Raw genomic sequence first — 24,026 nt, 5'->3', positions numbered from 1 at the left:
TCTACCAAACCTAAAGCACGGGGATAAAAAAGAACCTAAAAAATTGCATGACCTCTACCAAACCTAAAAGCACGGGGATAAAAAAAGAACCTAAATTAATTTACACAACAAAAAAGCATAAATTGCACATCGCATCTAGCAGCAAGTACGGTAATAATCATACATATGTAATCCCTAAACTAATCATTCATACCTCATAGCAAAGTTCACTATGAAAAATGCATACGCTCAAATTAAAAAACAAAACTAATCATGAGGATAAAAAAAGAAAAACCTAAAAATAATTTTGCATGACTGCAACCAAAAATAAAGCATCGGGATAAAAAGAAAAGCTAAAATTAATTTGCACAACAAAAGAAGCATAAATTGCACATCGCATCTACGAGCAAGTACGATAATAATCATACATATGTAAGCTCTAACCTAAAATTATTGAGACCTCGCAGCAAAAGTTCTCTACCAAAAATGCATACAGTAATGTAAAAAACAAACCTAATCATGAGAATAAAAAAGAAAAACCTCAAATTAAATTCGCAGACCAGAGAATCAAAAATTGCACATGACATCTACGAGCAAAAAAGGAAACATAAAACTAAGGTCAAAAATGTTAAATTTGCAGACCAAAGAAAAAAAATTGCACATGACATCTTCGAGCAAGTATACAACATTAAACCTAGGTAAATTGTTAAATCAGGCAAAGTTCACTATCAAAAAATAATAATATGCTAAATGTGAAAAACAAGTATAAATTAACCTACCCGCAAGTACGGTAATGAAAAACAAGCATAAATTTCATGCAGAAAACCGTAACTTGCACAACATAAATCAAGAACTTGCGCAAAGCAAAAGCGCGCAAGAACAGTAGAGTCAGGCAGTCGTAATAAAAAATAAACCTAACCATTGGAATAAAAAGGAAAACCTAAAAGTAAATTTGAACACCAGGAGAAACAAAAATTGCACATGACATCAATGAGCAAGGACAAGCATAGAACTAGGTAAATTGTTAAATTATGGAAGCACTACATATGAAAACAAGACCCTGATTATAGTGATGAACATGATAAACCTAAAGAAAATTGCACATGACTGCTTGATTAAAATATAAATTTCATGCAGAAAACCGTAACTTGCACAAGAGGGACGGCTGCTGGCGCGTGTCAAGCGCTCAGAAAACCGTCTGTACAAGCTGAACCTACAGTGTGCTGAGCCGGTGTGCCTGCTGTCCAAAGGATGCGACCTGGCCTGGCTGTGGCATGCACGTTTTGGGCACCTCCACTTCCGCGCATTGTGTGCCATGGCAAGGAAGAAGATGGTGCGTGGGATTCCTGATGTGGATCACGTTGGGGAGTATTGTGATGGCTGCATGCTCGGGAAACAACACCGACTACCCTTCCCGCAGGCTGCAACATATCGTGCAAAGGCGTCCCTGGAGCTCGTACACTCGGATTTGTGCGGTCCGATCTCTCCGCCAACACCGGGAGGTAGAAATTATTTCTTGTTAATTGTGGATGATTACTCTCGGTACATGTGGATTGAGGTACTCAGGACAAAGAGCGAGGCTTTTGCTTTCTTCAAAAAAGTGAAAGCGGCAGCAGAGACCAGGAGCGGCTGCAAGCTGCTCGCATTCCGCTCGGATCGCGGCGGGGAGTTCAACTCCACGGCGTTCGTCGAGTACTGCAACGAGCTCGGCATCAAGCACTTCACGACTGCCCCGTACACGCCGCAACAAAACGGTGTTGTCGAGCGCCGTAATCAAACGGTGGTGGAGATGGCGAGGTGCATGCTGAAGAGCATGGGCGTGCCCGCGGTCTTCTGGGGAGAGGCCGTCAAGGCGGCTGTCTATGTCCTCAACCGATCGCCGACGCGGAGCCTCGATGGGGTGACTCCGTACGAGCTGTGGCATGGCAAGAAGCCGAGCGTGGCTCACCTGCGCACCTTCGGGTGTCACGCGCACGTGAAGAAGCTCGGACCCGGGATCAACAAGCTGGCCGACAGGTCGACACCCGGCGTCATGATGGGATATGAGGAAGGTGCCAAGGCCTATCGTATCTATGATCCCGTCGCCGAGAAACTGCTGGTGTCACGCGATGTTGTGTTTCAGGAGACACGCCCATGGAACTGGAAACCTGAAGCAGCAAAGGAAAGCACACCATCAGGTGTGTTCACGGTGGTATATGCCGCTGAGCCGGGAGTCACGGTGACTGACAGTGGCTCCGGTTCGCCTCGTCCGGCAGCAGCGGAGACGGCACCGTGCACGCCCGAACTGTCGACGCCACCAATACAGTTTGTGTCGCCGCCGTCGCATGATGACACGCTGGACACGGACAGCGGGCACCCGCGATACCGGCGTGTGTCCGACGTCTACGACACCACCAAGGAGATCACAGCGCCGATCGACTACAGCGACTTGTTCGACGACGACGACGAGCAGCAGCATGTGGGCCTCTGTTTTCTGGCCGCCGAGGAGCCGGCGAGTGTTGAGGCAGCACTCTCTGATCACGCCTGGCGCAAGGCGATGGAGGAGGAAATGGGCTCGATCGTCGACAATCAAACCTGGGAACTCACATCTCTTCCCGCTGGGCACCGCGCCATCGGGTTAAAGTGGGTTTTCAAGGTGAAAAGAGATCCTGCCGGCAACATCCTGAAGCATAAAGCGCGACTGGTGGCAAAGGGGTACTCTCAGCGACAGGGGGTGGACTTTGAAGAAGTTTTCGCTCCAGTGGCTCGCATGGAGACTGTGCGGCTGCTCCTCGCTCTCGCCGCACACGGTGGATGGCAGGTACACCACATGGATGTTAAATCCGCTTTTCTGAATGGTGATCTTGCAGAGGAGGTCTATGTACAGCAGCCGCCAGGGTTTGTCGATGATCGAGAGAGCTGCAAAGTGTACAAGTTGCAGAAGGCACTGTACGGGCTGCGACAAGCACCACGGGCCTGGAATGCTAAATTGGATGAATCATTGCAAGCCTTGGGTTTCAAAAGAAGCCGACTGGAACATGCTGTGTATAGGCGTGGTGACCACAAGAACTTCCTGTTGGTGGGAGTATATGTGGATGATCTGGTGATTACCGGGACTAGTCAGGATGATATTGACAAGTTCAAGCAGGAGATGCAACGGCTGTTCAAAATGAGTGATCTCGGCCTACTGTCCTACTACTTGGGTATTGAAGTTGAGCAGAGAAGTGGTGAGATCAAGATCTGTCAAAGCAGCTATGCTCAGAAGATTTTGGAGGTTGCAGGCATGGAGCAATGCAAACCGTGTGCAACTCCATTGGAGTACCGCCTCAAGCTCAGCAAGAGGGATGGAGCTGAATCCGTGGATGCCACTTTGTATAGGAGTGTGATCGGCAGTCTTCGTTACTTGGTCAATACAAGGCCTGATATAGCATGTGCCGTCGGCATTGTAAGCAGGTACATGGAGGCACCAAGCAAGCAGCATTGGACGGCAGTGAAACAAATTCTTAGGTACGTACAAGGTACTAAGGGGTATGGATGCTGCTACAGGGCCGGTGCAAAGGGTTTGGTGCTGACAGGTTACAGTGACAGTGACCATGCCGGGGACATAGATGACAGAAAGAGCACTTCTGGAGTTGTGTTCATGCTTGGAAAGAACATTGTGACATGGAGCTCGCAGAAACAAAAGATAGTGACCACATCATCCTGCAAGGCGGAGTATGTGGCAGCAGCAAGCGGCGCTTGTCAAGGGGTCTGGCTCAGCAGATTGCTTGGGGAAATGACAGGGCAAGCTCCGGCCATGTTCGACCTTATGGTTGATAACCAGTCAGCTATCGCACTGAGCAAAAATCCGGTGCATCACGACCGGAGCAAGCATATTGATGTTAAGTATCACTTCATCAGGGAGTGCGTCGAGGAAGGAAGAGCTGACGTGAAGCACATTGGAACAACTGATCAACTTGCTGATCTTCTAACCAAGGCATTGGGGCGCACCAGATTTGTTGAGATGAGGAAGATGCTCGGTGTCGTTGAAGTGAAGACTGTGCAACAGGCTTAAGGGGGTGATTTGTTAGCAAATAATCGTGTTGAGCTGTTTGTTATCCTCTAGTTTTTTCTTAGCTAAAATAAAGGGCCATGCAGCGTGGAATCTGTTCCCGACTTGGCGTAGTTTCAGACTTTCAGTTAGTTTGTTTAGCTGAGCCGTCACAGGTGGATCGTGGGATGGCACGATTGTAAACGTGTGACGGCCACACCCTAGCGATCGGGAGGACGTGGGATGGCACGTCCGATCAGCCCGCTCGTGGACCGGGTATCTTGTAGTTTCTGTTCTGAAGCACTTGACTGAATAAGAAGAAAAAGGGAAAAGGCTGCAGAGGCCGAACGCAGCGCAAACACTCGTGTTCTTCTGAGAGAAAGAGTTCAGAGAACTGATCCTGCAACTACAGTGAAAGCTTTCCCTTTTTGTGTGTTCTCAGTGTAGAAGCATGTACTAGTATAAACTATGCATCTTTGGGATGTGTTTATCATCCTTGTCAGATAATATTACAACCTACAGTGATCTCCTTAGTTTGAATTATGCTTGATTTGAAGAAAGACAACATCGCTGCTCCATCATGAAGCTATGCACAAAGAAAATAGATTCCTCACATACAATTGCATCATAGTAAATAGTTTGCTAACACTTTATTGAAATCTGTCGAATTACTCCATAAGAAATAGAGTATGGTAAAAATAGTTTGGTAACACACAAAAATGAAACCACAAAACACGAATTGTCTTCATGCGATATTATTCCCTAGAAATTGCTAACGCGGAGAAGGACTGAAACTAGATGGCACGACTCAAAAGGGACTCCTGGACGTGTGTATGTCTTCAGTCTTGGTCCATCTTGGAGTCTTCGTCCATCTTGGCTGTTGCTTCAAGGTAGCGCTTCCTCAACTTGTTAAGTGGCGAGCTGACCAGCATAGCAGGTAGTTCCCTTCCGAATTTGTCAGTGTGAACCTATGCAAGAGGAAAAGTTAGTTCTGGTCAAACTGCTAGTGCATATAAATATGTTGTGTGCTTTTACCTGCTTGAACTCGTCAGTGTGCTCGTCTCCTGTCCAGGATTCCATGTTTTTAAGAACAAATAGCCCACATGAACAACTGCAACAAATAAAGATAATTGTTAGTGCGCTGTCCTACTAATTTAGTTTGAAAACAAAATTTGACAAGTGTGTATGTACCCATCTGACTGTTGTGGGGTCTTCTTCACAAAAACTGGCCATTTTGACAGTAGTGAGTCAGGCCAGTTGCTATTTTGGGCCCCCTTCATTCTTAGAGATAGATTCACATGTGCTTCCATACCTAGCAGCTGCAAAACGGAGTGTCGAATATGATATTTTGTCATTGTCTAACAGTTAAATCATATAACAATTTAGTAATATCCATATTGCAACTCACGGTTTGGCGCAGTTCTAGGCGGTCTTCGTGATTGAGCATGGAGTCAAGGATCTGGATCGCCCTTTTGTGCGTGTTCACTACGGCCAAATACCAGTGCAGGTTCTGCAAATTCATAGGCAGGAATATCTAAAAAAAATACAATTAGTTTTCGGCTTTCATATGTTTATGTTTTGTGTAGGGTGGTTCTTACCATCTCATGAGCAAGGTAATTGTCCCCTTGTTCTGTACCATATTTTCCAGACAGAACCTCCTTCTGCATGTTAGGAAGCCCATCACGCTTCAGAAGTTGGGTCTTGATTGATCTTTCGAGATAGACCCTTTCATCCTTCCTCACATCTTCAACTTTGCTGGCCCTAAGCAACTCGATGCCAGCATCAAGTAGCTATTTTATTTGAAAAAACACACACAATTAAGATTTCAATTTAAACCAACAATATGAATTTTTTTCTTTCAAATCAGAAAGTAAAGATACCTGTTCTCCCAACCACTTGTCACTTTCTCGGGTAACATTGTCGCTGGTTAAGACACTTAGATGCCTTTGCTCTAGATTTTTTTTCGAAAAGGGGTTTTTACCCCAGCCTCTGCACCAGAAAGATGCATACGGCTCATATTATTAAAAAGAAACCGCCAACAAAGTCTCCAAGTCTCGAAGTAAAAAATGAAACAAAACGCTCACAAGAGCCAAATCGAAAGCCACAACCGGCTGGTAAATAAAATAGGAGCACTACATGCCTATCCTATTACATGACCGCCATCCAAACCGGTTGAAAATAACCCGAGCTACCATCTCCCATCGGGTAGACGCAGTAGCCAAACGCCCCCTGGCCTCCGTCGAAGTGAGTAGCGACCACATACGGATCAAAGCCTTTGCTCTAGATAAACCTCATCAATGTGAACAAGCTCATCAAAAATGGGTGATTCATTTATATAATCTCTGATTTGGTGAACATCAAGCTCATCCTTGTTGCCTTCAGACACAAAGTTGTCATTTTTTACTTTAGTCTTCCTAGTCTTTTTTGTTTTCGGTGCGTCGTAATACAGAAAATCATCTTTCTGAAAGATGTAGACTTCCTTCCTTCTTTACGGATTCTGTACCCAATTGAGTCTTCCTCGGCTACATCTTTAGCTACTTGGTTCATACGGACTGGCATCTTATCAGCGGTCTTCGCAACACTCTGTAACATGCAAGAGAGGTATTATATTGACAGAGAACTTGATTTGTAGCATGCAAGAGAGGTATTATATTTACAGAAAACAACTGGACTTGCAAATAATTAATTTCGTATGTGAGCTTACCTCAGATTTGTGGAAAAGGTTTGGGGATTCATCCTCGGCCGCTTTTACATCTTTACTGGTAGCTCCTTTCGTAGTGAACTTTTTGTCTGCATGCTTGGGGCTCTTAGCAGCACTCTGCAATATGCGGTGAGGTCTTAGATTTACACAACAACAACAACAACAACAACAACAACAACAACAACAAAGCCTTTAGTCCCAAACAAGTTAGGATAGACTAGAGGTGAAGCCCATAAGATCTCGCAACCAACTCATGGCTCTGGCACATGGATAGCAAGCTTCCACGCACCCCTGTTCATACTAGCTCTTTGTCGATACTCCAATCCTTCAGGTCTCTCTTAACGGACTCCTCCCATGTCAAATTCGGTCGACCCCGCCCTCTCTTGACATTCTCCGCACGCTTAAGCCGTCCGCTATGCACTGGAGCTTCTGGAGGCCTGCGCTGAATATGCCCAAAGCATCTCAAACGATGTTGGACAAGCTTCTCCTCAATTGGTGCTACCCCAACTCTATCTCGTATATCATCATTTCGGATTCGATTCTTCCTCGTATGGCCACACATCCATCTCAACATACGCATCTCCGCCACACCTAACTGTTGAACATGTCGCCTTTTAGTCGGCCAACACTCCACGCCATACAACATTGCGGGTCGAACCGCCGTCCTGTAGAACTTGCCTTTTAGCTTTGCCTTTTAGCTTTTGTGGCACTCTCTTGTCACAGAGAATGCCAGAAGCTTGGCGCCACTTCATCCATCCGGCTTTGATTCGATGGTTCACATCTTCATCAATACCCCCATCCTCCTGCAACATTGACCCCAAATATCGAAAGGTGTCCTTCCGAGGTACCACCTGGCCATCAAGGCTAACCTCCTCCTCCTCACACCTAGTAGTACTGAAACCATACATTATGTGCTCGGTTTTAGTTCTACTAAGCCTAAACCCTTTCGATTCCAAGGTTTGTCTCCATAACTCTAACTTCCTATTTACCCCCGTCCGACTATCGTCAACTAGCACCACATCATCCGCAAAGAGCATACACCATGGGATATCTCCTTGTATACCCCTTGTGACCTCATCCATCACCAATGCAAAAAGATAAGGGCTCAAAGCTGACCCCTGATGCAGTCCTATCGTAATCGGGAAGTCATCGGTGTCGACATCACTTGTTCGAATACTTGTCACAACATTATTGTGCATGTCCTTGATGAGGGTAATGTACTTTGCTGGGACTTTGTGTTTCTCCAAGGCCCACCACATGACATTCCGCGGTATCTTATCATAGGCCTTCTCCAAGTCAATGAACACAATATGCAAGTCCTTCTTTTGCTCCCTATATCTCTCCATAAGTTGTCGTACCAAGAAAATGGCTTCCATGGTCGACCTCCCAGGCATGAAACCAAACTGATTTTTGGTCACACTTGTCATTCTTCTTAAGCGGTGCTCAATGACTCTCTCCCATAGCTTCATTGTATGGCTCATCAGCTTAATTCCATGGTAATTAGTACAACTCTGAACATCCCCCTTGTACTTGAAGATTGGTACTAATATACTCCGTCTCCATTCTTCTGGCATCTTGTTTGCCTGAAAAATGAGGTTGAAAAGCTTGGTTAGCCATACTATCGCTATGTCCCCGAGACCTTTCCACACCTCAATGGGGATACAATCAGGGCCCATCGCCTTGCCTCCTTTCATCCTTTTTAAAGCCTCCTTCACCTCAGACTCCTGGATGCGCCGCACAAAACGCATGCTGGTCTCATCAAAGGAGTCGTCCAGTTCAATGGTAGAACTCTCATTCTCCCCATTGAACAGCTTGTCGAAGTACTCCCGCCATCTATGCTTAATCTCTCCGTCCTTCACCAAGAGTTGGCCTACTCCGTCCTTGATGCATTTGACTTGGCCAATATCCCTCGTCTTCCTCTCTCGGATCTTATCCATCTTATAGATGTCCCTTTCACCTTCCTTCGTGCCTAACCGTTGGTAGAGGTCCTCATATGCCCGACCCCTTGCTTCACCAACAGCTCGCTTTGCGGCCTTCTTCACCATCTTGTACTTCTCTATGTTGTCTGCACTCCTATCCAGGTATAGGCGTCTGAAGCAATCTTTGTTCTCTTTAATCGCCTTCTGGACATCATCATTCCACCACCAGGTATCCTTATCTTCGCTTCTCCTTCCCCTGGACACTCCAAACTCCTCTGAGGCCACCTTACGAATGCAAGTCGCCATCTTCATCCACACATTGTCCGCATCCCCTCCTTCCTCCCAAGGGCCCTCCTTAATTACCCTCTCCTTGAACACCTGAGCTACCTCCCTCTTGAGCTTCCACCACTTCGTTCTAGCGACCTTGGCACGCTTATCCCGCTGGACACGAATCCGAAAGCGGAAGTCAGCAACCACCAGCTTATGCTGGGGTACAACACTCTCCCCAGGTATCACCTTACAGTCTAGGCACGCACGCCTATCTTCTCTTCTCGAGAGGATGAAATCAATCTGGCTAGAGTGTTGGCCACTACTAAAAGTCACCAGATGTGATTCTCTCTTTCTAAAGATTAATAAATTAATTAAAGATGTATATGTGCTTACCTGTAATTCAGGTGAAAGGTTCCTGAAGGTTGACTTTTGCTCCTTCCCTGAATTCTGAAATGCTGACGCATGTGTGGGTTTTGTTTTGTTAGAAATTCCATAACGATGGTCCTGCAAAAATAAAAGATCATGTGTCATTTTCAATATTTTAGTAGAAGGTATAAACACCGAAGACACTTACATTGTAGGGTGAGATGAAGTCCTCAAAACGAAAACCCAGACATCTCTGTTGATGCATAATGTCCTGCATGTTCAGATTTGCATGGCCAAACTGAATATAGGTTTCAGCATGGTGTTTTAGTAGCAATGGCTTAAGCTCCTTCACCAGGCCAATGAGTGTACCAAACATGGCCTAACAAAGTAAAGAGTAGGGAAAAGGTTAGATGCTTTACGATAAACTGCAGTAGGAAATAGTACACAAGAGATGAACATACCAATACTTCTTTGTTGGGCTCCTTCAGACCTGAAGGTAGACTTTCAGAGCAAGATGGCTCTTTTTGGGACTTGAAAGGCTCTTTCAGGTCGTCAACAACCTGCAATTGCATGAAAATTAATCATAATAGAAATGATTGAATGAAAAACATGTTTGAATTAGAACATGGCTCAAGTTACCTCTCCAACTCCGAAGCCATGTTTTTCGATGACCACTGCTACTACCTCCGTCCTGGTTTATAGGTCTCCTTTGTAGTTTTTGTCAAATTTTGACTAAAGATTTAACTAAGAAAATGTTAATGCATGTCAAGAAAAATTATCTCATTGGATTCATATTTGAACATAGTTTTCAAAAATATAATGTTTGGTGACATGCATGAACATTTTGTTAGTTTAATTATGGTCAAAATTTGGCACGAAATACAATGGGGACCAATGAACCCGGACGGAGGTAGTACCTTCTTGGCCTTCTCCTCTGTCCAGTCCTGCATTAGTGGCTTCGACCGTTGACTGTAATCAATTGAGGTGGTGAAGTCTCCTAGTGCCACTCCAGATCCTCCACATATAGTTTAATGAAGACCTATGCTTGTCGTAGATGCGTAATGAAGATATTTAAGGTGGCCAGCTGGCAACCTAGCCCTAATACAGGTACGTTTCATATTATTAACTGTGGTATTGCATGGTCCCCATCAGTGATCACGGACCTCAGATGGTTCTGGTGCATCGCCTCCAAAAATGAATGGAGCAACCACTTATATGATGCCACGGTCTCGTCTGATACAATGCCGACCCCAAAGACAACTGTGCTGCAATGGTGGTTCAATCCAATGAATGGGAAAAATGGCAAGTTATATTTGTTTACACGGTACGTGCTGTCAAACACAACAACACCACCAAAGGCATCATATTCCAACCGGGACTGCGCGTCTGACCAAAAAAGGTTCTGCAGATGGCCTTCGCTGTCTTTGATGTACCTGTAACAGAATTCAGAATCTCTCTCTTCCTGCGCCGCCATATAGTTCAGCATGTATTGGGCATCAAAACCTTCGATCCTTTGCTTCTTGTACTCAGCAACAAAATTATATAGGTCCCGAGACACACAGCCGACTTTGTCATACCCACCATGCTGCTTCTCCATTACGTCCATTATCTGATGTGTGCGTAGACCACCAATACCATACTCAATGCATCAGCCTTTTGAGGATCATTAAGTCCACGATGAGACCATAAGAAAGGTGTCTGGTCAGGCTTAGTGAATTCATGGTTATGCTGGTCCACAAAGTCCTTGACAAACCATTCACGGGTTTCCATATTGAGCTCGATTTGCAGTCGAGCGTCACATCCACAACAAGAGAGTGCCCTTGTTTCCTTTTCCGGTTGGACCTTTCAAAGTTTTTCAAGGACCTATATCCTCCTTTGCTGCACATGTACAACCTTTGGATTCTTATGCCTCCCTTGTTTTTCACATTGGCCTTCCTCACGCTAAACCCATTGGCTTTAGCATATCTGTTATAGAACTCGAAACCTTGTTTCTCGCTTGTGAATTTTTGACTAACCACCATGTAATATTCTTCAATTTCCTCTATGCTGACGTGGTGAGCATCCATGTTGTGTAACTGCCATCCACAAAAAAACTGAATAATGTTATTTAGGCATCTCCAGTGCCAAACTACATCATAAAAAATGTAAATCACTTCTTCTACATGACAACCAACACAAAAATGTGAACCCTAATTGCATGTATCCTAAAGATGTGAATTAACTTTCCCTGTACTGTAGGCAAACAATATAAACTTTGTGATTCCGCCAAGCAAATTCAGTAATATGTGGCTACTAAGTTTTTGATTGAGAGTTGGTCATGTTCAAGCATTACCTTTCTGCAGGCCGACCAGCAGTGGTAGAGACGGACGGACAGGCGGGGCCAACGGTGACAGCTGATTAGCGGGCGGTGGTGCAACGGCAAGTGGCGGCCACAGCTCCTATTAGAGGCAGACGGAACGGACGGGCGGGAAGGTTCCGGACGTGGAAGGCACGGCAGCCGCAAGCGGCGGCGAGAGCCACGGGTCGGCTGCGGCGGACGAAATGGACGGGCAAGAAGGATAGGAGGCGGACGGCGCGGCAGCGACAAATGGTGGCGAAAGCGACGAGTGGGCTGTGGTGGCCGGAACAGACGGGCAGGAAGGATCCCGAGGCGGACGGCGCGGCAGGGGCGGGCGGCGGCGAGAGAGCGGCAATTCGGGCTTGGGTGACGAGAATGCAGGTGTAGGGGCCGACTCAGTCGGGACTTTTAGTTGATTATTAAACTTTTTATCGGACTAAACTGCCCTTGGGCTAAGAGAAAAAAATCTAATATAAAGTGCCTAAATTACCCTTCAAATCAACGGTGGATCTGTTCAAATACTAGTCTCTCCCGTGACTAGTAATTTGCACCGTAAAACCCCTCTCAATTTAACACATCCCGTTGCCGACCTTGACCCGCAAGTCTCCCGCTAGGAAATAGGGAAACGTTTCAGAACGGCGCGTCGGCCGAACATTTGGCCGGTCGCGCACGACCAGTGCGATCTACTTTTATCATACGGCAGGCTTCTCGCGTGGTGAGATGCGTGGTGACCGGGTCCACCAACTGCTCGCCATCAAACCAACTGCTCGCCATCAACGCCCTGTGCGGCTGCACTGCTTCATCTCTCTCTCTCATCTCGCGGGCTGGCCGGCCGCATCTCCAGTCCTCACCCACGCCGGCTGTCCAAGTCGCCGGTCGCCGCCCATGCCGGCCGTCCTCGTCGCTGTTCGCCGCCATCGCTGGCCATCCTCGTTGTCGTTCATGCACCCACACAACCTGCTGTTTTGCAGCTCTCGACGCGACGGTCGTAGCTCCGGTGGAGCTGCAGCTCACCGGCGGGCTTGCCGCCGCTCATGTCCGTGAGTCGCTGCTTGTCGCATAGATCCCTCGCCGTTGCAACATCTCGCTCACCCCGTTCCAGCAAATATGAGCATCGCTTCCAGCAAAAAACGCATTGTCGTGCGATGCAGCAAATCACGATTGCGGTTGTAGCTATACGGCACGTGGTGGTAGCAATTTTCAATGCCGGTTGTAGCATATAGCATAAATCCACGAGGCCGTCCTCGCGCGAATGTTGCTTGGAGCAGGGCTGCCCATCCTCGCCGCCCGCGGTCACCACGCTCACCAGCCATGGCTGTATCAAAAAACGAAGCTGGTAGTAGCAAAGAAAACGAAATTGGTTGTAGCAAAAACAAAATCACCGTGCGCGGTCACCACGCTCGCCGGTTGCAGCTTTCGTGAACATGGACGAAGCTTTTTCAATGTACAGTTGTAACATTTGTCAACATATGTCGTCGTTGGATGTAGTTTTTGGTGTGAAAAGGTTGCAGCTTTGTATGAACGTGGATGTAGCCTTTATCGGGTACGGTTGTAACAAACGATGACGACCGCGTTTCTGGGTACAGCTCTGGTTCCATCAAAAAACATCATCGGATGCAACATATCTAATAGCCGGTTCCAGCATTTTCCAAATATGTTTCCAGCATTCACATCGACGGTTCGAGAAAAATCCATGGCCGGGAAGCATTGGCGGCGCGATGGTGGTTTTACAGCGTGTTGGTCACCGTCGCCAACGCCGGTGATCTCCCGCGACGCAGCAAAACGTGCGTGGGGAGGGTGGGGGTTGTGGCGCCCGATGAGAGACACATGGGAGACGTCGACCGCCGGCGAGGGCGGCGACCACCGGCGAGGGCGGCGACCACCGGCGAGGGCGACGACCGGCAGCGAAGCTGCGGCGAGGCGGCGAATTACGGCGGGGGTCGACGGTGCTGGTCGTAGCCTCCTGTCTCTTCGTCTATGCGGTGCTGCAATTTCTTGAGGAAGGCCATGGAGAAGAAGGACGAACGGTAAAAGGCATATCGGACGACTAGATTCCTGGGGTCGTACGATCCTGGTTGGACCGGCCGAACGATTCGGCCGGCGCACCGGCGTCTATTGGTACCCATCCTCTCGTTCCGGGAAACGGGACATGCAAAGAGAATGGAGTTGGTGGCTACCTTTACCATTTTTCAATTTAAGAACAAGTGACCTTTACAACACATTTCTTTTAAGAACATGCTACCTTTATCATAAGTTATTTAGGAGAACCTTTACCACATATGTGGACAACAATTTTGTACCCCATCCACAGGCATGAACGCCTCACCCCCATTTTACAATTTAAGAACAAGTTATCTTTACCACACTTTTTTCTAAGAACAGGCTACCTTTACCACATTTTTTTAGGGAAACCTTTACCGTATATGTGGACGACAATTTTGAACGCCATCCACAGGCATGAAGGCCTCACCCACTCCTTGGCCCAACACAACCCACACAATGCACACATCTGCCAAACATAAACTCATCCACCGACGTCCTTCATCATGGGCGCCCCTATATCTCAAGGAACCCTCGCTGAAGGCAAGGGCGGATTGGGCTGGCCCAGGCATGCGAGAGGCCACAGCCTCGTTTTTTTTACGTTTTTTGTGTTCGTTTTTTCTTTATTTTTTACTTTTGTTATATAATCTTTACACCTATAGAAGACTCAGTTGGTGGTGACGGTGTGTCTGTCATCTGTCATTTCTGACCATTAGATCTGCATCTAACGACTGTGAGGTAAGTTCTGGCCTTTTTGCAACAATAGGCCACTTTTCTACTCCAATTTGCAGAAAACCCCTTAGTATCTTGAAACCAACCACATCCCTCCCTCACATCATCAAAACAAGCCGAGGAATATATTTTGAGTGAAACATAATATATTTTTTGTGATATATGTATATCAAAACTAGAGTGTTTTTTTCAAGTTTAGTACCATATGGTAGTATATGAGACATATGGGGTAACTACCACCGGGTGGTAGGATGGATTTTCCCTATATATATATATATACGACGAATTTTTCCTACTACCGGGTGTAGTTACACCCATTTTTATTTTGTACGTTTTAGGTAGTATCTACCATACCGCAGTGTATGTATGTGTAGTATGTAGTATGTAAGAATATTTAGGTAGTATATGTACTATTTTTTAAGTAGTACATAGTATATTTTTAGCATACTTCTTTTTACATACAAATATGTACCTATTTTCACAAATATGATAAAAACATGGGCTCACATGCAATTTTTTCACATAACTCGGTTTGGAGTATCTTAAATATAGTATATGAACATACTAAAAATGATAAAGTAGTATATATATTACCACATAGTAGTATATGAGAAATTATATATATATATATATATATATATATATATATATATATATATATATATATATATAGGGAAAATCTATCCTACCACCTAGGGGTAGTTACCCCACATGTCTCAAATACTACCATGTGTTAGTATATATACTACTTTATTATTTTTAGTATGTTCATACACTATATTTAAGATACTTGAAAGTGAGTTACATGAAAAAATTGCAAGTTAGCCCATAGTTTTTATTATATTTATGAAATACGTACATATTTGTATGTAAAAAAGAGCATACTCAAAATACGATACATGCTACCTAAAAAATGTGATACATACTAACCAAATATTATTATATACTACATACTACGCGTACATACTCTCGGTTTTGACAGATACTACATACAATATACAAAACGGAAATGGTGGTAACTACCATGGGTGGTAGGAAACATATATATATATATATATATATATATATAGGGAAAATAGATGCTACCACTAGGTGGTAGTTACCTCTATCTTTACTGCCGTCCGATTGCTTTTAGATCCGAGCGTTCCTTATCGGGTCACGATGGAGAAAAACTGGATTTTATTTGCTCGACGTTAGTTAGTTGACCTCTCAATTTTCTTGGCTCATCCATTCGTTTTGGTCGTCTCTATATTATGATTAGATCAGAACGATGCATCAGTGCACCGGCGAGTCAACGAATGACGCGAAAAGAAAGGTATGCATGATGTTCTAGTCGATTTGCATGCAGCATCCTAATTGATTTTTTTGTTGGTCTTGTTGAATTCCGACGTCGCTCAGGTCGCTCTTCGGTCGTCCGCCATGGCATGTCTTGCATCGACGTAGCCATCAGATGCCTACAGCTGCAGCCCCCGTCGTGATCGTCCGCCAACGTGTGGCGCCTACCAAAGTTGCCGCCACCATCGACGTCCGCGACCTTGCGGCACCTGCCGCCACCGTGGAATATTGAATCGACCTCGTCTCCTATCCCGTTGCATGCATGTGTGTATAAGTATGTCTATCTAATCCCTTCGTAAAATCAATTTGGAGATTTGGATGCTTTTCATTTTCCCTCATGCTGTATGCAGATCCATATGCTGGCCGAGCACACGTCGCCTTCACTAAGAAACAGATCGAATGCATTATGGTACAGCCGACCGCCCAACCGCACCTCCGTCCCAAAACAGATCTCCCTTCCGACGCTGCAGACCATGCAATTCTTTAGCCATCATCACCATATTGATCACTGGCTTCCACCACGATGATACAGGTCGTTCAACTTGACGATGAGCAGCAAGCCAGCAACAGCAAGGCGTCCCTCAGAATGTATATGTATTCACATCTTTTTGTTTTTGCGGGAAAAAAGACTTTGTTCTTGCTTCGATGCGTATAAACGTATCTCCCCTTATGCAACGGGTGATGTAATATGTCACATCCATGTACAAGCTGGTATACTTAACACTGAAATGCATTAACTATGGTTATAGTATATACTTCCTTGAGGTTCCCTTAAGAAAAAACATATACTTCCTTGCAGTTTTCCTTGTATATTCTGCCTAGCTACTTTTCCATCGGAAAATTAGTCTATCCTATACCATGTAAAAATTATATTACACACATACATACATACTCGTATAAGAGTATACCCTATGGTTATGCTTCTGTGGTCTTCCAAAACAGATTATTTCACATGCCTATAAATCATATGCACATGACGATATATGGGCATACAAATTAAATGAACATATGCCACTGTAAGTATATATAGATACTGCTTTTTGTAACAGGAAGTATGCACATACACCAAAATACACGTTTTTCAACTATATATACTCGTCCGCACATACGATATACTCCTTTCAATTCCACACTATGTACTCCATACTACATACTACCATACTGTATATACCCCTTTCAATTTCACTGTGTACTCCATACTACATACTACCATACTGTATACTCCTTTTAACTTCACACCGTGCATATACTCGATGCTACAAACTATATATTCATAGCTCCCAAATATACTTTTTTTCAAACTCCATGATATACTATTTTCGAAACAATATACTACATGCTGTTTTTCCAAACAATATACTATATACTAGTATTTTCCAAACCATGTAGTTCTACTTACTCGAGCCAGAAGTATACAAGTGATTCCTCAAAAAAGAAAAATACAAGAGATGTTTGGGCCAGCACGTTCAACTTATAAAAAGATCTTATCTGTTCATGGTGTTTCGTTCGGCCGGCCAAGGAAGTAGCAGGTTGTTGAACAAACTCTCATCATTTATTTAATTATTTAATTAGATGTTTGTTAGCTGGCGGCTATTGGATTCTTTCTCATCCACCAACCCGTTTGGCTTAGGATAAGAAGTGACACGTGGAGGACAGACGGCTAGGGGGTAACTACCATTGCTTGTAGATAAAATTTGTCATATATATATATATATATATATATATATATATATATATATATATATATATATATATATATATAACACTGTACAAAAAATATTAACGAAGCATTTGAAAACTGTTAAATGTGTATAGAGAAAGTATTTATCACGTATACGAAAAATGTTAAAAACCTGTATGAAAATAATTAATCTTGTATTTTTTAACATCTTAACCAAGAATTTGAAAAGGTGTTAAACATGCATTTGAAAAATGTTAATCAAGCATTTGAAAAAATGTTAAACGTGTACAGAAAAAAATGTTGACCATGTATTTAAAGATTGATGATTTTTTCTGATCATGTATATAAAAATGTTATTCAAGCATTTGAAAAAAAAACTGTTAAACAAGTATTTGAAAACTGTCAATCAAGCATTTGAAAAATGATTAATCTATATAGAAAAAAATGTTTTACCATTTATTAAGAAAATGATATTTTTTTTGATCATGTGTGTAAAAAATGTTAATCAAGCCCCTCTGGAAAATGCTAAATGTGTATGGAAAAAATGTTTATCTTGTATTAAAAAAATGATGTTTTTTTGATCATGTATATAAAAATGTTAATCAAGCATTTGAAAAAGTGTTGAACAAGTATGTGAAAAATCTTAATTAAGAATTTGAAAATTTTCAAATGTGTTGAGAAAAAATGTTGACCATGTGCGTAAAAAAATGTTAATATTGCACTTAAAAAGTGTTAATCAAGCATTTGAAAAAGTTAAACATGCATAGAAAAAAATATTGACCATGTATTAGAAAACGTTAATGTTGTATTTTAAAAATGTTAATTAAGCATTTGAAGTTTTTAAAAACTATGTATAGGAATAATGTTGACCAAATATTAAAGAAACTAATCATGTATTTGAAAAATGTTACTCCAGCATTTAAAAAAATATTGAAAATGTGTATATAAATGTAGATCATGTATTAAGAAAATTAAATTTGTCTTGCAAAAGTGTTAAACATGCATTAGAAAAATGTTGTTGACATATACAAAAAATGTAGAATGAAAACCAAAAGAAACAAAGAAAATGAAAAAAATGAAAACCAAATAAAAAATAAAAAACGGAAAACAAATGAAAATAGAATTAAAAAACTAAAAACCTGGAAAAGAAAAAAAGAAAGAAAAAAAAGAAAACGTTAAAAACAATAAAATAGGCTCTACTCGCTTCAAGTAGGTGGCGCCCCTGTTACTTAACAAGAATAGTAGGTGGGCGCGGTGGCTAAGCCACGCTCGCTACCTTCCTGGACCTCCAGGGATTGATCCCTCATGCTCTCCTCTCCCTTCCCTTTTTTCTTTAACTATGCGCCAATGTGCCGGCCCAATTACTGTAACCCTTCAGCGAGACATCCTACCGTCTCGCTGAATGCGAGATATAGTTGTTAGGTTTCATCATCTTTTTTTTGTGAGGTTACATCGAGATTCCGAGACCAACGAACGACCACTACTGCAACCTAAACAAGTAGTTGACACGATGTTGTCGTCGCTCCCCTACCGGAGCCAGCTTGACCTTATCGATAACAGTGGGAAGTCTCCCTACACGTACCCCTAAGGACCAGGGTCTTGGAGCCATAGTCATCGCTGTTGTACCCTTGCATACATCCGAAGCACCTGACACCAAATCTCGTCACATGACGAGAAACCCTGACCCTATTGTCCCAAGGAGATGGTAGGAATTTACATGGGAGCTCCATCAACTATACATCTAGCTGGACGAACTCGAGGAGGATCGAAGCCTGGAAGACAAACTCAAAGAAGAAGCGTGGCCATTCGTCCGAGCGCCACATGTGCGGGGACTAAAAAAAACCTAACCTAAACTACTATCCGGAGCAGAGGCATCGGGATTTCCCTCCCACCACCGGCCATCGGAGTGGCAGACAGAAGGGAGACGAATGAACGGGGTCGCCGGTGAAACATGATGGGGAGAGTTTGCCCTAGCCGCCTAGGGTTAGGGGTGGAAAACGAGAGGCGACCTTCATCTTCCTTTTGACCACAGTTGCAAACTACAATACGAGCCTATTTCTAACGTAGCTTGTTAAAAGGATTAAATTTATCTTTGAAGGTGTAGAGTCTAATGTTTCCATCCTTGGAATTACTCACGTCCACACGTGTGGCATATTAGACATCCGCCCACATATCATGTGGCGTCAGCAGGAGGTAGCCCACAAGGGTCATGTGTGGGCGAACATTAGAGCTACTCACACGTGTGGGTGTAGCCACTTCGTGCCACACACCCAAGAAACTACTATTCATCCTCACCCCGCGTGTGTGGCATGAAGCAAATCTGCCCACACATCCTGGCACGCCCGTGGGATGGCACTTTAGTTACCCCGGGGGATGGCAACTTTAGTCACCCGGAATGGCAAATGTAGTTGCCATGTCTAAGTAACGGTAGTTGCCATGTCTAAGTAACAGTAGTTGCCGCGTGTATTCAAACCATAGTTGCCATGTATGATAAACTACTTGCCCTACGTGATCAAACAATAGTTGCCATGTGTGATTAACTAGTTGCCACATGTGGTCCAATCATAGTTGCCATGTATGGTTAATCACAATTGCCATGTGTGTTTACCAAGTTGCCACATACGCACAACTGCAGTTGCCATCTAGCAACGAATCATAGTTGCCATGTGTGTTTACCTAGTTGCCACATACGCTCAACTACAGTTGCCATCTAACAACGTACGAGCGTCGTGTGGGCGAAGAGCAATTCGCCGACACGCGCGTGGACTACATGGTGACTGTGTGGGCAGAAACTGGTTCACCCACACGGCGCAGCTGGCAACCGCGTGTTGTGGATCGTGTGGGTGAACTCTTCAACGCCCACACACATGATGATGCCCACATGGCACTGAAAATCTAACAGATTTCTTTAGGATTCGTGCAAAACAGAATCAACGTGTATCAACGCATGTGGGCGAAGTGCAAACATGCCACACGTGTGGGCGTTAATATTTCCGTATATCTAATGCAATAAAAGAAAGCAATTTAAAAATACTAAAGAAAATTATAACATATCTTATATTGTAAATGGACCTCACAAAAGCAGAGGTGTGGTTGAATATGAAATTTAGTCGCACACATTAGTAGAAATAATAAAATCTCTTACATTTACTTTATATGTCTTTATATGATCTTGAAATATAAAATTAAATGCGCGGCAAATTAAATGCAGATTTTTCCTAGATATATAGCTCTTGTATCTTGGAACAAATCAAAAGTAAATGTCTTTACTTCTTAATTAGTACAGTTAATTTCAAATATTGCATGAGTGACTGAACCTTGATCAGGAGCCTTTAAATAGTGGGTTTCCCTTCCCCACCAACGCAAATCAAATTCACTTTTGTGAGCTTTAGGGCGTGTTCGGTAGTTCACCACAGCTGCAAAATCCTCAACTCCGTCGCCCAGATCTAGCAGCCAGCTTCCCACCTAAACTCCAGGAGTGAGCGACCCTTTCGGTGCTGCAGCTTCTCGTTGCGAGCGATTGACGAGGTAAGCAGGCCAGAAAGTGTTTGCTCGGGGATGGGTGGTCGGGGACGGAGGAGATGGTTCGCAACGGCGGTGAACGACCGGCGATGGAGAGCGCGGCTGCCGGCGCTGAGGGTGCAGACCGGCGGTGGAGAGCGCGGCCGCCGGCGCTGTCGATGCAGAGCAGCAGATGAGGGTGAGCAGGGCGGGGATGGGTGGTGGGGGACGAAGGAGACGGTTTGCGACGGCGGCGGACGACCGACGGTGGAGAGCGGCCGCCGGCGCTGAAGGTGCGAAGTGGCAGTGGAGAGCGCGGGCGCCGGCGCTGTCGGTGCAGAGCGGCGGCTAGGGTTGGCGGAAGGGGAAAAGGAGCCGTGGGTGTGGTGGAGTGGCCTTGAGGGAACGATTGGTGCAGTCCATCGATCACTTGGCGGTGGCATACGCCCGTAATTGTTGCTGAATCCAGCTTCCCAGTTTCCATGGAGCCAGGTATTTCCAGCTCCGCGACTCCGTTGATTTTGCACGTAGCATTGAGCCAGCTTCTCAGTCAAATAACCAGGAGTTGAACCGTTCGGCACGACTCCAAGGCTGGAGTCGAGGAGTTGAGTAGCCAGAGGGCTACCGAACACGCCCTTAGTAGTGAAAAAGCGGCAATGGCACTAGGTAGAAGCATGAGCAGCACTGGCGCCGTTGCTCTTGGGTTGGTGCTAACCCTGTGCTTCGCAACCAGTGGTTTTAGCAAGACGGAGTGGATAGTCGGAGGTCAAAAGGGATGGACCTTTGGTGTTCATGGCTGGGAGAGGAACAAGACCTTCTACCCTGGTGACGTGCTTGGTGAGTATGGTAGATAATCGTTAATTTTGATGCACATGAATGTTTGTTTCAAAGTATGAAATGTTATATTATACTCCCTCCATTCCTAAATATAAGTCTTTTTAGACATTTCAAATGGACTACGACATACGGATGTATGTAGATATATTTTAGAGTGTAGATTCACTCATTTTTTTTTTGCGGGTGAGATTCACTCATTTTGCTCCGTATGTAGTCACTTGTTGGATTCTCTAAAAAGACTTATATTTAGGAAAGGAGAGAGTATGTTTCACGTGATGGAAATAATTTGTATCACCATAGCATCTGGAGTCCTAGCCATGATATCGATCTTGTTCTAGATCATTGCGTAATTGAAATTTTAGTTACAGGAGAGACTGTTAGACGAACGATGCATTAGAGCACATGACACACTAATCAATAGGCCCTTGTTATAAGATCCATACACTTGTTCTTTAATTAGTAGGCCCTGGTTTAATGCTAAGCAATAACGAGTGTATATATGGAACTGACCATGTTTCCATTGATGCAGTGTTCAAGTATAATCCGAAGATGCATAACGCGATGATAGTGAATAAAGATTTTTTTTTGACTGGAAATAGGGATCTTTATTGCATGATAGAAATTCTGTTACAAACAGCCATAAGGCTTGCAGCTATAAAGGATGGAGCAGACTCCAACCAACAATCTGAAACCGATAAAGCAGTGGCATGTTTAGCACATAGGTCAGCTCCAACATTGGCTTCCCTATTGACGTGCCAAACCGAAAAAAAAGCAAACTCCATGGCTCTTCCCTTAATTTCATCGAAGATAGACGTCACAACCGATCTGGGGTTGTGATGCGAGTTTCAGAGATTTACGACCTCTAGGCAATCAGCCTCCATTACCACATGCGAGTAGCCCCTCAACTGTGCAAATAAGACACCTTCTCACATGGCCAAAACTTCAGCAATGGTTCTGTCGGGGACGATACATATACCTCTGGCTACGACAAGCTCGAGCTCAGTAGCCAAGGCCCGATGTACGCCATCAGCAGCAAACCTGGAGACTGTGAGGGTGGAATGAAGCTTGAAGTTCACATCACAACGCATAGATGATCCATCTATAGGCTGTCTACTTGATATGCCTGTCTTTTTTTTAATTATATTCCTCAAATAATGGAAGGAAATCCAAATTATGTGCATGCTCTTTGCCGATCCGTTGTAAGACATCTCTAAAATTGAGCCGGCACCGCAGGTTGTGCGTGTATTTCTTGTTTTGGCAAGTGGGCAATTATTCTGAAAGCATAATATATGTCACCAAAATAATTATGAATCCAGTAACTGAAGGTGAAGCCCGTTTTGCATTGTCCAAGGAGCTAGAAGAGGTTGACGGATCGTGCGATAGAGATTAATCTTATAGCTTCTAATACTGCTCCTTGTTAGCGCCATAATGATATTCCACCTGGCTACCTCGGACTCGAAGAGAGCAAAAAAAAGCATGGCGGGTTCCCCCCGCAGCCGCCTCCGCCCTAGCCGCCGCCGGCCGCCGGTGCATGCACCTCAGACCGTCCCGCCCCCCTCTCCCCCTCCCCTCCACCGGCCCCCGTTCGCTCGCTCGCCCCCCCTCCCCTCACGGGCGGCGGGCGAACCCCTCTTCTCCCCTCTCCTCCGCCCCTCCCGTCCTTCTCCTCCCCCCCCCGTCGCCGGCTTGGTCCGCCGGGCCCTGCCCGCGCGGCGCGGGCGGCGGTGGGCTGTTCCTTCCCCGCGCGCGTGTTGGGGGGCGTGGCGGCCTCCTGACGGCAGCGGTGCTGCTCGGCCGGCAGCGGTGTGACTCTGCGGCGGCGATCCCGTGGGCCACGGGTGCCCTTGGCGCGGCGGCGCGGCCGTTGGTCGCGGGTGGCGCTGGCGGCTGGTGGTGCCCGCTCGGCCCAGATCTGGGCCATATAGGGCCCGATCTAGGCTGGTGCGGGTCGGCGGCTCGGCGCGGCGGTGTTGCTCCCTGGTGGTGGCGAGGCGTCGGTGGTCTACGGGCGGTGCTGGCTTCGTTGGCCGGTGTGCTGCAGCGTGGGGATAGGTACTGTCCAGAACCACATGGGTCCGGCCGGGCCGTTGGGGCCTGGCAAGTCCTTGTCGTCGTGTCCTGTCGGCTCCGCGAGAGCGATGGAGGTTGTCCCCTCCCGCCGGTCGAGTTGCGGCTGCCCCCGTGGCCGTTATCTCCTTTCCCTCCCCCCAAGTCTCGCGTTGGCGGCCCCAGTGAGACGGCGATGTTGGTTCGGTGACCGTGGTGGCACAGGCTGGTTGGCGGCAGATTGGGTGGTGCATTTCGGAGGTCCAGGGTAG

General features: G+C 45.3%; 1 protein-coding gene and 1 long non-coding RNA gene across 2 annotated transcripts; both read left to right on the top strand.

Moving 5' to 3' along the window:
- Window positions 1-15,547: 15,547 nt before the first annotated feature.
- LOC123083070 (uncharacterized) lies at window positions 15,548-16,444 on the top strand. Its single transcript, XR_006439201.1, has 3 exons — window positions 15,548-15,669; window positions 15,753-15,963; window positions 16,040-16,444. It is a non-coding gene; the product is annotated as an uncharacterized lncRNA (long non-coding RNA).
- Window positions 16,445-21,527: 5,083 nt separating this feature from the next.
- On the top strand, window positions 21,528-23,088 carry LOC123083069 (basic blue protein-like). The gene is made up of 3 exons (XM_044505209.1): window positions 21,528-21,708; window positions 22,238-22,334; window positions 22,655-23,088. The coding sequence occupies exons 1-3, from the start codon at window positions 21,528-21,530 to the stop codon at window positions 22,800-22,802; spliced, it is 426 nt and encodes a 141-aa protein (XP_044361144.1). The 3' UTR covers window positions 22,803-23,088.
- The last annotated feature ends 938 nt before the right edge of the window (window positions 23,089-24,026 follow it).

The sequence above is a fragment of the Triticum aestivum genome, chromosome 4A, assembly GCF_018294505.1.
Source record: "Triticum aestivum cultivar Chinese Spring chromosome 4A, IWGSC CS RefSeq v2.1, whole genome shotgun sequence".
NCBI lineage: Eukaryota > Viridiplantae > Streptophyta > Magnoliopsida > Poales > Poaceae > Triticum > Triticum aestivum.
Note: the sequence above shows the minus strand (reverse complement) of the source record. Positions and strands in the feature narration are given on the sequence as shown.